The sequence below is a fragment of the Tigriopus californicus genome, chromosome 10, assembly GCF_007210705.1.
Source record: "Tigriopus californicus strain San Diego chromosome 10, Tcal_SD_v2.1, whole genome shotgun sequence".
In the NCBI taxonomy this organism is placed as follows: domain Eukaryota; kingdom Metazoa; phylum Arthropoda; class Copepoda; order Harpacticoida; family Harpacticidae; genus Tigriopus; species Tigriopus californicus.
In genome coordinates, this window is record NC_081449.1 from 9,383,561 (window position 1) to 9,398,861 (window position 15,301).

A 15,301-nucleotide genomic window follows, 5' to 3' on the forward strand; every position below is an offset into this window, starting at 1 on the left:
TGACCTCCCATTACTCCTCCTCTAATCTCCGTTTTCAACTGATTGCTCTCAATAGAGGACTTAATCCTACCTTGAATTAAATCTAACTTTCTTTGAAGGCTAGCCACAACTACTGAATTCAAATTGCTCTGGAATCCTTTTTCTTTGCGTAAATCTCTCTTTAAACAATTGCTTTCTATTCTTCTGAATATTGTGAAGATTATTGTGTTCCATATCTGGAAACACATTCAGGGATTGCTTGAGTGGAGTAAACGTTCTCAAATATTATTATCATCTCGTCTTTGGACGATCCCTGTTTCAGAATTGAAACCAGGTTCAGCTCTCCTAACCTTTCTAAAATCAACCGAAAATGTTCATCAAAGAACTTGACGTTAGTCAGACCAACCTTTCTAGCCTGCCATACCTTAGATAGAGTTCACTGGATTTTGAGTGATGGTCGACCCCATCTCTGGAACACGATGATTTGACAGATTATCAATTGTTGCATGAAACAAGCTTGCCTAGTAATGATTCCGACCAACAGCAATGGAAATAGTCTAGATTTGATTTTGTCCAACGCTGAATCCCTGGTATACCAAGCAACTGGACGAGGTGATCTATCCTTGTCACCTTTTTATTTAATTCTGCGCAGCATGATCAGATGAAGGATTTTTTGGGTTATCACTAGCTTTAATAGACGCTGCAAAGAACGCAATCCGGTATAATTAAAATGAAAGATTGTAATTTGTCTAGTTATTGCCACTTAAGCTTTATACAATATTTGGTCTACCAACGAATCGAGTACATCAAATTCAACTCCCTTTTTTGGTTTGGGAAAGTCTACAAAAAAAGAGCTACAGTTGAGCTACATCTGCCGTCGTGAGTTTGCTCCGACCCAAAATTATTTCATGAACAAAAACACCTTCAGCACCAAAACAGTAAGCTCCAGAAGAGAGTCAATTGTTTGCCATGACATCTGTATCAATTGAAAACATTCCTAATGTCAAACATTGTCCGAACAAAAATCTTGTAAACTCAAGGGATAGGTTAGTAAATACAGTTGGGTGTGTAGATTTTGTAACATATTAAAATGCAAGGAGTCTAAAAGAGGCTAAAAAGGCAACCTTTTTTTCGAAGTCTACTCACAAGGATCTTGGAAAGGTCGTGGACAGTGAACTAAAATTCCCCTTTCACCTTGCACACCTCGGTTTGTGGCAAGCGTGGGAACCAAACGTTGGGACTGATTCGTAGAAGCTTCACCACTAAGAATTCATAAGTGCTCACCGAATTCTTTAATACCTACATGAGTCCTATCCAGGAGTACGCCTCTGAGGTGTGAGAAACACGGTCAAATGGAGGTCAAAACTCACTAGAAAGACAAAGTCGGATCTAATCCTCACTTGCAAGTTTTTGACGAACCTTATTGATGTGGAGCCTCTGACAAACTGACAAGGTATCGAAACGTGATGTGAAACCCCGCAGTGTTACTTTATGCTTTTATCATTCATCCGTTAAGACGACCTACGGGAAAAGGTCAATTACACTTGACTTGCCTAAGTACAGCAGAATAAATAGTTCGATGAAAAATGACCTCGGCTCCCCAGTTTCGACTCAAGTCTACTGATGAAGATCTTTTCTTTTTATTGGTGGGTGCTAAGGTCGGAGGGGTGAACTTCGCCCGATCAGCGAGGCCGTCCATCTCATCGTCCAATTTTTCCAACAAAGAGTGCAATGTCCGTCCCAAATCATGTAATCTATCCTTCATTGAGACATCCTTGAATATATTCATAAATATTTCCTTCGGAGATTAGAGAGCAATACGTTGACGTTTGGTATAAAAAATATACATTCATTTAAAAGCAAAATGCATTCGTATAAAAGGACTTTCTTCCCTTCAGCTTATTTACTCAAGAGTTCGACTCTAACACAGATTCTTCGGTATCTAACGTCAGATTTTCCACCAAAGCCAACGCTTGTTCAACTTTCTTTAAATTTTTCAACGTTCCTGCTAATTCTCGTGACACTCGTTTGCTTGGACTGGCCGGTAGATCCACATCTTCCAAAACGTAGAGCTGCAGCAAGACAAAAAGACACGTTATAAAAAATCATTGGCGCATCAATACAAGGCGAATACGACTGCTGCCCTAACCAGCTAGTTTTTTTCAATTGATGGCCAAATCATTAACATTTAACCACACCTAAATGTTTACAGTAGAGAAGCTTTTGAATATGACGTGATTAAACACATGTACTTACCAAAGTGTCAAGGACCACGTGGTCTTCTTCCAGTGGATCAACTTGAGCCTTCATTTTTCGAATGATTGAAGAGGTATTCAAACATAATTTGGCCGATACGGAGAAAATGGTCGATATCACAATATTGTCTAAGGTTTCTAGAGGGGTGCTGCTATGACTTCGTTTGCTGCGAATTCCCATTTGGTTAGATGATTTATCTTCAATAGGCAAGAAGAATTCATCTTCTGTTACTTCTAGAAGATTTCGACCTGACCACAAAGCTTCTGCAGCCAGAGAGTCATCTGACTCATCTTCGGAGGTATAGACATTGTTTTGCCGTCTTGATAAGCCATCCGGATAATGAAAGCTGGCCGAGCGTGTCATAACTGGCATACCTTTGACATCACTTGAAACAGTAAGAGAATTGCCTTCACGTCTTTCGTCCTTTCTTGAGCATCCTTGTTCGGCCATTGTCGACGTTTGAGTAGGTTTATTAAAATTGCCTACATTAAAGTTTGGTTTGTAACTTTGTCTTCGCTTCCAGGCTTGAAAATTTGCTTCACGAGCCGATAGGCTTGATGAACTTCTAGTCTCAGTAATAGCGGGCTTCTTCTGTGACCTCAAAGGTAAAAATGCTTTGGCTTTCGGATATTGGCGACTCCTTGAATGAGTGTCAAACGGGCTCGTTTTTCCTTGCAATGAGGGTGTTGGTTGAACATTAGCTGGAATCGAGCCTTTAGCAGAATTCATCTTTCTCCTTAAGGCAAAGGCACGGTTGGTTCGGGTGGAATTGGACGTTGATCGGGGTGATGAATTTTTGGATCCTTTGTCATCAAAATTATGTGGAGAAAATTGACGAGATGCATCCGTTGTGCTGGAGCAACATGAATCGCTGGCAGTATCTTCGCTTCTTATCGAGCGAAATTGGCGCTCACTGTGATCTTGAAACATCCTGTCATTCCGCCTAAAGTCGGGATTGACCTTTTCCAAGCTACCCTCACTTGGTCCTTGTCTACTCCTTGTCATCGAGTCGCCACATTGTTCGATCCGCGCTTCCATTGCAACCATGACTGACATTGTATCTGCCAGAAAAGTGTCAGTAGTTTCAGGTGTATCTCTCCGAAAAAGTGTCGAGTCTGGAGGAGACCGGTACTTCACGTCTGAACGGGATGGGTTTATCTTCGACGAGTTGGGCGATATCACTCGCTTTTCGCTGCCGTTTGTCAGGCCAGGTGTAGGAGGTAGTCTCCGTCTTGATCTTGAGGCGTCATCCTTGTCTAGGGTGGGGCTATCTCGACGTCCGCTGACTTGGCTATTTGAGGAGCATGACGGAGTTGGAGTGGCACTGGCAGAAGAACCCGAAGCCCATTGAAGGATTTTTTCTTCGTTGGTTAAGGCAGAACCTGAGACACCAAAAACCGCTCCAATGTTGGCTCGATCGTCTTGGACCACAGGTTCATCCTCACCAATGGTATACGTGCCTGTATCACTTCCGGTATCACGGCGTTCTATTTGAACGGAGTTTTCGTCAGACTGGGCCGATCCCTCCACATGACCAATTGTATTGTCATCATCATCATCATTAACACTGACATCATTGTTGTTGTTATTATTGATGATACCTTTATTCTTGTATGTACCTTGAGGGTGTGGTTGCTGCTTTGGCTGCTTTAGGCGTTGGTGATGATGATGATGATGATGGTAGTGGTGGTGGTCATCGTGGTGATGATTGTTGTTATCGTAGGCGGCCAGGCTCTTGGTCGGGTTTTTAATCTGGCAAATGTCTTTATCACGAGCCTTTGCGACGAATTTAGGAGCATCTTCGGTGTGTTGCTCATTGACTACGGCTACGGGTGGTACGGTAACTCGCTTGCTTTTGGCACTCAAATTACGATTGGCAAGCTTTTTGTTAGGTGCAAATTGCTGGAGTCCGCCTCGCAGATCAAGCTTCTGGTTCTTGTCATCGCCAAACGTGACCGTAAATGCCAATGGTAGGGCATCAGACTCGTGGGTGGGCTTGTGGGCGGGTTCCCTCTCCATTGAGGCGGGCGACGGGAAGGAATGGTCAATACCTCCGACCTTGGATGCTGACCTAATCAACGTCAACCTGAGAAAGGGAGTGAGAGTGAGGCTGAGAATGGGAGTAGCAATTGGAGCACACGCGTAGCCGGAGCCACGGGGCCGTAGTGGAAGGCTACGAATCAACCGAAGGCTAATGGTAATGAAAAATTGCTCGTTGGTTACACGTTCTACGGCCACAGACAAGGCAACAAGTCTCCTTTCATCCTCTGGCAATAGAGATTTGTCAGCGTTTTGTTTGCTAACGGGCTTCTGTCCGTCTCTATGTTCATGTACGTATACGTGGGTGAGTGTGTGAGTGTCAGCCTGCCTCTGTGTGGACGTGTTTACCATGTGCATGTGTGTGTGTGTGTGTGTGTGTGTGTGTGTGTATGTATGTACCTGTATGTATGTATGTGTGTGTGTGTGTGCTCTAAGGAATAGATAGATGGGCCTGTTATCTATCTGGCCGTTCCGATCGTACCAATTGAGTGGGTGCAGAGGGTGCAGAGGCCTGCGGAAGTGCGGGACTTGCTTGCTCCTTTTCCAGGAGCGGGATTGGACGGATTGGACCCTGACTGAGCTCCAGGACTTGATTTGACTTGAGTCGGCCCCTGTGGCCGCGGCTGCTGTGTCTACTACAGCTGTTGCGATGACTAATACACTGTTGGACAGTGTTGCCAAACTCGCTGCGCAAAAAGAGTTCCGAATGAAAAACACTGGCAGATTTTCTTCCTTTTAATCTTAAGTTGGAAATTTTGGCTCAAAGTTAACAAACCCCATTTCGCGCTCAAAAGAAAAGCCATGGCATCTCTAGCCGGCTATAAACAGCGCCGTATAGTATTCTGATTACTTTAACACATGAGAGAAAATAATGATCAGAAGGCTGGGGGCGAAACCATATTTATCTGACCACATTGGTGCCATGGTCACTTGGGCGAAAAGAGGTGGTGGTCCCTCCGAAGGCAAGGGGTCCATTTTGACATGCGTGGGGTCATCCAACACCGTTCGCCAGTGAAATAACGACAGTTTTAGTGGCAAGGAATTTTTAAGCATAATGTTTATTTATTGTTTATCGATCACCCACTCATGCATCAAAAGATGAAAAGAGTATACGGTATTTATTGTAAAAGGGGTCAATGAATAAAAATCAAAGGAGAGAAAAAGACAAGATCAAGATAACTGTGGCATTAAGTGTGAACATCAAGGGCTCGAGTTAGCCCTCGTTAAGCGTCGATTGGAGTGAGGACGTCTGGCGCACTTGGATGGGTAGACGATTCCACATTGCGGGGACTCGACTAAAGAAGAACCAAAGTCTGCAATGAGAATTGGCAAACGGCACCTCTAAATTGAATTGACTTGTTGATCTTGTTATCTGAGTAGCGCATCTGAATGATAAAGTGCATTCCCGTCCCAAACAGAATACAGTTTGGCGCTCATCAACATTGTGGAGCAATTAGATCTTGGTTTCGTCGTCTCTCTTCCAGAGACACAAGACCGAGACGTCCGAGGCGATCTGGATAGGCCAGGTTCAAAGTCCCCGACAGAATTTTCGTAAAACTACGTTGAACGGATTCAATTCTTTGACTGTCATGTTTAAACCTCGGCGACCACACTTGTGATGAAAATTCAAGCATTGGGTGCACATATACGTTTAAAAGACGGGCGAGGACGTTCGGCTTACGAGTCGGAGTGTTTCTTCGAATAATCCCAAGCATAGCATTGGCCTTATTAGATATTTTTTAACAATGCTCACCGAACGAAAGCTTGTTGTCAAAGGTTACTCTCAAGTCTCTATGGGATGTCACCTCGTCAATGGCGACGTTATTTATGGTGTATGGTCACCATTGAGCCACTGATCCATTTCCGAACCTTAATATTTTGCACTTTGTCACATTAAATTCCTGGAAGCCCATCTTGTCATCTCATCAAGGTCTCGTTGAAGAATGAGCTCATCCAAATGTGTATTGATCACTCTAGCTATTTTTGCATCATCCTCAAACTTCCAAACTGCGGACCCATTCGGACCGATTGACGATCCCATGTCATTGATGAAAACCAAGAAGAGAATTGGTCCCAGAACGCTTCCCTGTGGAACGCCCGAAGAGAGACCGACCCACCCCGAAGCAGATCCTTTCAAGGTTACACGTTATAGTCTGCCCCGGAGCCACTCTCCAATCCAGGTCCCAACACTCCCTACGATTCAAGATCTACGGAACTTATTTAAGAGAATATCGTGGTTCACCTTATCAAAGGCTTTAGCAAAGTCAACATGTATTGCGTTCGTACGCTTTCCCACCTCAAGTGCTTCCGAAATAGTATCTTGGAAAAGGAGGAGGTTGGTGGTGCACGATATTCCCTTGCGGAAGCCGTGTTGGTCTGGTGAAAAGAAGGAACTCTTCTCTAGGTATCTTACCACGTTGTCTTTGATTATAGACTCTATGACTTTAGAGGAAACGCGCGTTAGAGAAATACGTCGGTAGTTGGGCGATTTTACGTCCCCCGATTTGCGTAGTGGAAATACGTTACGTTTGCTGACTTCCACTCGACAGGCAGTTCACCAGACGTCAAGGAAAGATTAAAAATGTAAGCGAGTGGAGATACCACAGATTTGGGAAGGTATTTCAGGACAACAGGCGGAATTCCATCCGGTCCAGACGACGTTGAGTTCTTCAACTTCTCCAGTTTATCACAGACATCTTGATTATGAAATTGGACCAACCCATGGTTGGAGGATCTTACTCGCAAGCAACCTCACTGCACCCTGAGGCCGGGGAAAACACATTACTAAAGAAGTTATTCAGGATCTCGGCGATCTCGCTTGTGTTGCATGGAGTTTTCCTTCGGCATCAAGGATCAGTCCTATTTGTTGTGTTCGGTTTTTCTTAGATCTGACGTAACCAAACAACGCTTTTAAGCTCTTTTTATCGGCCAGGTTTTCTTCGAAGTTTGTTTTCAGCTTCTCGCACTTTTCTTTGAACGGTTGCTTTGAGCTCTTTGAATTCGGTTCTCTTGATTCGGTCATCGTTCGATTTCCGTCCCGCTTTGTTTCTCTTCTTCACCAATACTAAAATATCTTGAGTCATCCATGGTGGTCTCTTCTTCTCACGTCTTAAGAGCCATGGAATAAAGTTCCGAACGCCTAACAAAAATATGTCTTTGAAAATCATCCAAGGCTGTTCAGCAGATTCCTTGCCGAATAGGGAAATCCAGTCTATGACATCCAATGCATCACATGCTGCATTTTTCGGATATTTAACAGTAAAGACGACGGGGAAATGATCGCTAATCGCTTGCTCAGGACGAACACTCACGGGTCCAAGCAAATGTCCCGAGTCACTGAACACGAGGTCCAAAATATTTCCTCCCACGTGAGTAGGGCAGGTGACAAGCTGATCTAGATGGTTTCCTTCAACGGACTCGATGAACCTTGCGTCCTCTTTCGACCGGCCAATCGTGCTATGCCAATCAATACAGGGGTAATCAAAGTCCCCCACGATTATGCGACCCGGAGGAGTGTTTTCTAACCACAAATTAGTGATTTCTCTTTCACTATTTGTTGAGTTTGGCAATAAATAGACACAATATAATGAGATACTTCCAATTCAAACACCACAAGCATATGGGAAATCAACTTCTAATTCAACGGCATCAATATGATTGCGGAGAAGTATCGCCACTCCCCCAACACGCCCTCTTAAGGTATCATATCTGTCTTTCCTGCTGATCATTTTGTACCCATGGGATTCGACTTCGCATGAAGAAATTTCCGCATGCAATCTTGTTTGGGAAAGCAGCAAAAGGTCGGGCATTGCGTTGGCTAGGAGCACACTTAAATTATTCAGTTTGTTCATTTCATTACTACAATTCAGATATAAGGTGGATAATTCGCTCATTCTGGTAGTAGTTTCAATGGGTGGCCAAGATTGGCGATTTATTCTTTGATTTTCCTGCAGATTCGAGGACAGACAGAAGGTGGACTGGAATGGAGGGAGGGTCAGAGGGACTTTTTGCTTCGACGTATATACTCGTATGTAGTGTCTTTTCGTTCTTTCTTAGTTTTCGATCGCGTTGTTACCCTATCAGATTGAAGATCACAGCTAGTTATACCGGTGTCATCATCTACAACATCTTCAAGTGGAGTCATCACGGGCCCGACAGAGTTGCGGCCACATGGGACATCCTCAATATGATCTAGCCCCTTTTGTCGATTTTGTTCCTCTTTAGAGATCTCATTAGTCGGTGAAGGGTTGACATCGTCCGTTCCATTTTTGCAGTCTTTTCCAATATCGACAACTTGCCCACATAAATAGCAACGCCTTGGTTGATCTCTATGATTGATGTAATTTTTCGTCCATGTATTACTACAACGAAGTCAGGAATGACAGCCGAGGGTGGAAGTTCGATCAACAACTTCTTCTGACCTTTCCGAACTCCGTCAATCAGAGTGTCGCCTTGGAAGAGCTCTTTTGATACATCAGATTTTGGAACCGACAACGGCGAAATCGATGCCAAAAGCTCGTCATCCGTGGCAAAGTATTGTGCATTCAGGAATCTTAAGGGGTGGACAACACGTCCTCCTCTTATTGAGCATTTCCAAGCCAGGCCAGTAAATTGCCTTTCGAATGTACGAGAGCTACCAAACGTAGCCGCGACGTTAATCTCTGTCTTAGTGTAAACCAGGATGGTGTTCTTGGGGCCACCAGATTTACCAATTATCTCGATGTCATTGACTATAATGGCTAGGCCGTTGCCAATAAATTCACAGATGAGTATAGGAGATGGGTGTTTGGATTTATCCGAGCACTCAAAATCCAGCACTAGAGGACGGGGTAACGAGCTCTCTCTGATTGAATCGACCGTTGGCGTTCCTTGACGGCTGGACATTGCTCCATTTGCAGCTGCTCTCTGAGAATATGTTTTCTCTGAGGCAAATGACATTTCACCATGAACAAGCCCTTGGGACGAACGATCCATATCCAGTCGTCTAAACACAGCCACAAGGTTCCATGGGATTTCGCGGCAAACCACAGTTACGCACGAAAAGTTCCAAGCAAGTCGCATGTTAAAGCGGATTTCAGGAGCGAAAAAAGGACGTCTGTCTATGTTCACCACCAAATGCAAAAACATTTTTAATGTATTTATCAGATATATCAATTCCGAAGATAAGGATTTATATTCTTACCTCAGCCTTTGTCCGGATGTTAAAATTTGTTAAAGCTGATTTTTTTTTAAAGTCAATTGGGTACAAAAGATTTGAATCGGATTTGGCAACTTTTTTCGGATTATAGTGGGATTCAACAAAACTATCTCGGATTCGAATTCATTTACGTATTTGGTGAGTACGAAGTCAATCGCCTCCAAAGTAGACTTGCCAACGGATCTTATGATCCAAATTGTCAATAAGAGACTCGCATATGGGCTAGATGTACATTCGAAAGACATGCAACGAACGCTAGAGGAAATGGAAAATCACAGAGCCTGAAGAATGGAAAAAGTATTCAATCTAAAAAGCAAAACTAAAAAATGCAAATAGAGTCTTCATTTATAAAGGAGATAGGGATCAACCTTTCAATTATTGAGCAATATCTTTAGCGTTTGATTGTTGAAGATTGTTTTGTATGATTATGGAAGTCATGGAAATATGACTAGCACATGTTAGTTTTTAATTTCAGTTGGTGGTTTCGTGCTATATCAACATCAACTGAAGAAGAAATGAAAAAATAGCACTATACAATTTATTCAGCTTCTGGCATTCTTTTTGGAGTTAAAAGTGGTCCACAAGTCGATGCGATTTCCTTGTTAAAAACGGGTTATTAAATATTACAATTTGGTGTAGAAAGCCCATGATTATCATTAATGTCTGAAATGGAGGCGCTGTTCGTCACTCATCGCTCCCCTAGGAGACCATATCTGACATGATAAAAGTTCTCTAAAGACGTCTTAAATCGAGTTTCAAGTGTTGTTTGCCTGATCCTATCCACATTTGTGTTTCACTCATTCGTAAACGCATACCAAAAGCATGGTGGGTCGAAAAAAAAGTGCTGGTTACAATTTTCTTATTTTGGTCAAGCTCAATTTTGCGTTGGACAAATATGCCGACGTCACAAAGAATTTCGCACATCGCAGAGAACTGGAACAGGCTCCAACTCAAATATGTGGCAATGTTGTGGAGAATATGTGAAAGTCGTATTTGACGACAATGTGTGTCAAAACAAGGGTCGTTTAAATCAGGGACTCTAAAAAGAGGAAACGACACGGCTTTCCCCTGACCGCCAAGTTAGGCCATTGCGTTGAATCAAGACACTAACTCTTGTATCAATAAACAAGATTATCCATACTTGATAGTACATTTAAGAGTTTTTAATTAAATAATGATCTCCTTGATATATAACTCCGTCCATGTACTAAATATTTCTCAATTAAGGGTAACTTGATTAATTGCTTCCCTCTGTCTCCTATTTCTTGATCACTATCACCATCCTAAATTCGTATTTTGATCTTGTTAAGAGGTAGCTCAAATTGAGATCTAGTGTTCTGTACAGTGTGTCACAGCAAATCACGGAAAAATTTTATTTTAACTATTTTAGTTGATTTCATCAAGAATTTGGTGAATTACAAAAGTATCTTAAGCCATGAAGTAAAGGTCAATATTCAAAATTTCAAACCTCAAAGTGGCCTCCCTCAGCCTCCACCATGGCCTCAAGCCTAGGCCTGAATGATCTGCAGACCCTGGAGACATACTCCTCATCCATGGCAGCCCACTCTCTCTCAACAGCAGCCTTCATGGCATCCACACTACTGTGAGGAGTGGCACATGCCTTGGACTCTACATAGCCCCATATGCCATAATCCAGGGGTGCACAGTCCAGAGATGATGGGGGCCAAAAGTTGGAAGGCCAGAATCCTGCCAAATTGTCCTTGCACCATGTCTGGACCACCTTTGCCTTGTGACCAGGAGCAGAGTCCTGCTGCCAGATGTAATTGTTGTCAGGATAGGTGGCATCAAGCCAAGGTTTGACCACCTCCTGCATGACCTCCAAGTACTCTTTGGCCCCCACCCTGAGCCCCTTGGGGAACCAGTAAGGGGGCATCCTTTTGCCATCTGAGGATACAACTCCCAGCATCATGGCTGATGCTGGATGCTTAGTCTGGTTGATGCAAGGCACCTCATCAACACAATAGGCCAAAAATCGATCGTTTCTGGCATTCCTAGCTTGGTCCACTGTCCAGTTCTTCTTGTCTGAGAAGACCAGGACAGTGGACCTTGGCTTCTTCTTGAGCTGATTGATCAAGATCTTGCCACGTTCCAGCCTGCTGTTCTTGGAGGATTCTGATAAGAGCTGGCGTCTTCTGCGCACATAGGACTTGAGACCAAGCTGTCCTACAGCCCTGAGGACGGTCATCCTGCTCACATTGAGGTCCTTGGCCAACTTCCTGATGGATCTGCTTGGATCAGCCTCGATTTTGCAGTGGAGATCGTTCAAAAAGTTGTCTGTGATGATTTTGTTGTGGCCACCACTTCCCTTGGTTCTCTCAAGGCTTTTGCCTTCCTTCACCATCCTCCTCACGTCATAAACAAGTGTCTTCTTGCAGTCAACAATCTCGCAAATCTGCTTGACTGGCACATGGGCGTGGAGCAAATCAGCAATTTTTTGCCTTTTTGCCGCCATGTTTTGTAAACAAGTGACAAGAAAAGTCAGCTGTCGATCTTTTTAAAGCTAAGGGTCGGAACTAACTAGTCATAGTCTCGAAATCTCATAATCAGCAGTTTCTTTGGCTTTTTTGGCCTTTATTGGTCTTTCCGCGATTTGCTGTGACACACTGTACTTTGGTATTGCTCTGTGCCGCTTAAACAATGTCTGCCTTGTATGCAAACTTCCTATTAAGTAGAAATTTAAACTCTACTAAAAGATAACTCATTCATTTTTCACCAATGCCTGATGTTTTCTGTTAAATGTGAGGATTACGACAAAAATATCAATTGTCCGTCTCAAATGTTCTAATATGCTATCATTTATGTACATGTACTTTTATTGCCCATTCCATATATTTCTTTTACATTTTGTTCGTGTTAGTTCCTCATCAATTAGTAAAATGATTCTTGTTGATGTTGATTTTCTATCTGTGCGTGTTTTTGAGCCAGTTTTACGCAATGTGTCACTGATTTGAAAGACAAATTGATTGTTTTTCATTAATTTGACTGGTTTTTTTTGGTTTGTTTTTTCACAGGCTTTCCTAATCGCTACAGGGAATGTAATCTCCAGTACTATTAAAATGAAAGGTCATAATTCGTCACTTTATTACCTTCAATCTTTATCTGATATTTGGTCTACCAACGAATTTGAATTGGCAGACCGAGCTAGTCCTTGAATGTAGGGTTGATCTGGAATGCTATCTAAAAATTTGTTCAAGTCTGACTTGAAAGATGCAACCGGATCAACAAGGCCTACGTAATCCCTACGAATATCAGAGGGAAGCAAGTTAAACAATGAAGGAGCCCGAGAAAGAAGAGATGTGGACTTCATTGTTCGAACTAGCCTGGATTCTCGAAGGCTTGAAGGTGCTCTCAAAACGCACATTAAGCCTCTATGGTCACTAGAATTGACCCTAAATCCTGGGTTGGGACAAAGCTCATGGATGCTTTTGAAGACGTACAGCATCAGATATCTTTTGTACCTTCTCTGAACACTGTACAGTCTAAACTTTTTTAGCCTCTCCCAATATGAGAGCTCTCTCAATCCTGTGATGTTCTTAGTGAAACATCTTTGGACCTGCTGGAGCTTTTGCAAACCTGCTGACCTCATTGGAGCCCAGATGTGCATGGGTATTTCATTTATTCTTCTGAATTTCCAAATTAATTCAGAAATATTTAGTTTATGGACAGAGTTGTATATCAAGGAGATCATTATTTAATTAAAAACACTTAAATGTACTATGAAGTATGGATAATCTTGTTGACTCAACGCAATGGCTTAACTTGGCGGTCAGGGGAAAGCCGTGTCGTTTCCTCTCTTTAGAGTCCCTGGTCTAGTCTATGGTTGACTTGAACTGCTAGTGTTTCAGAGAACGTATCAAGTTATGGGCGCTCGAAAAGGCGAGGGTGGGTGGGTCACTAAATTTTTGGGAATTTACTTATTCTTTTGAGGCTTCATAGTTCTTTGTTAAGGGATTAAATTAGAGTTCCAGCTGATCTATCCATAAACAGAATGGTTCATTAAGCATTGTATTTTTTATAAACCGTCACGACATAACTTATAAACATGCTTAAAAATCACATTTTTGCTGAAAAAGCTATTTCTGGACTTATTTTTTGTTCTCTATAACTTTTCAATTTTAGATTAAACTTTTTGAAACCATTGAAACGTTTTTGTCTCATATGGTGCTTTAAATCTTGGATTTTTAGTACCTCTACTATATTGAAAAGTGCCCCAGTGACCTCCCAAAATTTGTGTTGATATCATCACTCGTCTGCTACTTAAAGGGGTCAATATTACATAAAGTAGTCAAATGCCTAAAAGAGAGAAGAAAAACTTCTGGGTATTCGAAATAAGGCTTCCAAGATATTTTTTTATTGTGTTGTGGTCCAGGCAGGGAAGAGGAGATTGACACTCAACGTGCGTTGCGGCAGGATTCTCTGAGAGCGAGGAGAGCGAGAGTGGTGTCCCTTTTGACCCAGAACATTCAATTCCCAATTGAACGATCCAGAGTTGAATTTTTCTGTGTTATAAAAGTGCCTAAAAGCTATGAGTTGGTAGGAAACTTCAAAAAACAAGAAGCGAAACAATGTTCATGTACATTTCCGTCCTAGTGACAGTTTCCAAATAGGTCCTACATATAACGTCCCACTGTGTTCAAAAAGCCCCATCAAGTTTCTAAAGAAATTCTGAAACAAAGCTTGGCACTTTTCTACCTCAAAAAGTCATAGGAAACAACTTCGATTTTATTGTTTTATGGAATTCTAGCCCATATAAAAAAACTCACATACCTAAAGCATTATAAAAACTAAAAGTTTCAAAAACATACTTATTGTTAATTAGGAGCACACTTGGTTAGCTCTTGAATATAAATTATGATATCATATATTTCACCGTACTTTTGTAGGATTCTTGTTGATTTTCTTTGACTTTTCCTCCCCTCTTTCTAGCCACCCCTCATTGGTTGGTGCATTTTTGGCAGAGCATTGGGTGTCCACTACTGATGTGAAGCAAGCACCGACAGGGCAAGTAGTCTGGCGCTTAACTTGCCCAAATAGAAACTTGCCCCAACTTGGGTTTATAAACAGACACTTGCGGGGGAAAATGGTGCGGCCAAACTTACGCAAGAAATTTTACATCAGGGCAAATTAGATCAACTTTGACAGAACTAGCAGTAATGTGCACCAACAGTGACCCTGCAACGTGGGTTTGGTTTAATGCTCGGTTTGTTTCTGGCAATCTGACTTTAGCAACGAACAAAAAATCCTCATTTTGCGGTTTTCCTCAGCTAACCGTCTGGGCAGGATCTCTGCTTGTGTTAAGCTTGGCCAAGCTTTACTTGTAAACAAGTAGTACTTGGGTGTCTGTGAGGACTGCTACTTGCCCTTTTCCCATCAGTAGTGTTCACTAATTCAATCTTCAAGTCTCTTGTTCGTTTGGTTCGTGAGTGTTGCCTAAACAAGCCATAATAGCCCAAAAAGTCCGCTGTACTAGAGTCTTCGTCCCTTCCATTTTGTACTCCTCTGATTATTACTGATGGGGATCAAATTCATAATCACGGGAGGATGTGACCAGGCCTACCAAATTACAATTACCATGGCCTTGACATTATTGGTGGAATCTCCGAAACCTGTTAGTCAGCCTCGTCAAACCAGGGTTGCCTTTGTGCTCAAACCTAAGAGTTTACGTTGCGATGGAATAGGCGGGTGCTCTCGCTATAGGGGATGTCAAGTAAAGGAAATTCAAGGAAAAATGTGGTCCGGCACCCTGATTTTGGGCATTTTGGGGAGAGAGAACTAAGACAAACATCACAGTCAACTCGCACTATCCGC

At 42.5% G+C, this 15,301-nt stretch overlaps 3 protein-coding genes and 1 long non-coding RNA gene across 4 annotated transcripts in view; 1 reads left to right on the forward strand and 3 right to left on the reverse strand.

Annotated features, from left to right (window-relative positions):
* Positions 1-1,739: 1,739 nt before the first annotated feature.
* On the reverse strand, positions 1,740-5,007 carry LOC131888441 (uncharacterized). Its single transcript, XM_059237294.1, has 3 exons — positions 4,757-5,007; positions 2,236-4,321; positions 1,740-2,051 (listed from the first exon to the last, which is right to left on the reverse strand). The coding sequence occupies exons 2-3, from the start codon at positions 4,252-4,254 to the stop codon at positions 1,887-1,889; spliced, it is 2,184 nt and encodes a 727-aa protein (XP_059093277.1). The 5' UTR covers positions 4,255-4,321; positions 4,757-5,007; the 3' UTR covers positions 1,740-1,886.
* A 371-nt stretch (positions 5,008-5,378) lies between these two features.
* LOC131888442 (uncharacterized) lies at positions 5,379-7,269 on the reverse strand. The gene is made up of 2 exons (XR_009374107.1): positions 6,029-7,269; positions 5,379-5,588 (listed from the first exon to the last, which is right to left on the reverse strand). It is a non-coding gene; the product is annotated as an uncharacterized LOC131888442 (long non-coding RNA).
* Positions 7,270-10,934: 3,665 nt separating this feature from the next.
* LOC131889516 (uncharacterized) lies at positions 10,935-11,945 on the reverse strand. Its single transcript, XM_059238640.1, has one exon. It carries the CDS (start codon positions 11,943-11,945, stop codon positions 10,935-10,937), a length of 1,011 nt encoding a protein of 336 aa, XP_059094623.1.
* A 2,959-nt stretch (positions 11,946-14,904) lies between these two features.
* The window catches only part of LOC131888667 (ankyrin repeat and BTB/POZ domain-containing protein 3-like), an 8,378-nt gene continuing 7,981 nt past the window's right edge, over positions 14,905-15,301 (forward strand). The window contains exon 1 of the mRNA XM_059237583.1: positions 14,905-14,912. The gene's annotated coding sequence lies outside the window, so the exon portion shown is untranslated. The remainder of the gene's footprint in view (positions 14,913-15,301) is intronic.

Excerpts from the sequence above, each read along its gene's own strand:
- LOC131888441 (XM_059237294.1), bottom strand. The coding sequence starts at position 4,254 with ATGGAGAGGGAACCCGCCCACAAGCCCACCCACGAGTCTGATGCCCTA. Across the intron at positions 2,052-2,235 it reads ACGTGGTCCTTGACACTTTG|CTCTACGTTTTGGAAGATGT; the intron begins GTAAGTACATGT and ends GTCTTGCTGCAG.
- LOC131889516 (XM_059238640.1), bottom strand. The coding sequence starts at position 11,945 with ATGGCGGCAAAAAGGCAAAAAATTGCTGATTTGCTCCACGCCCATGTG.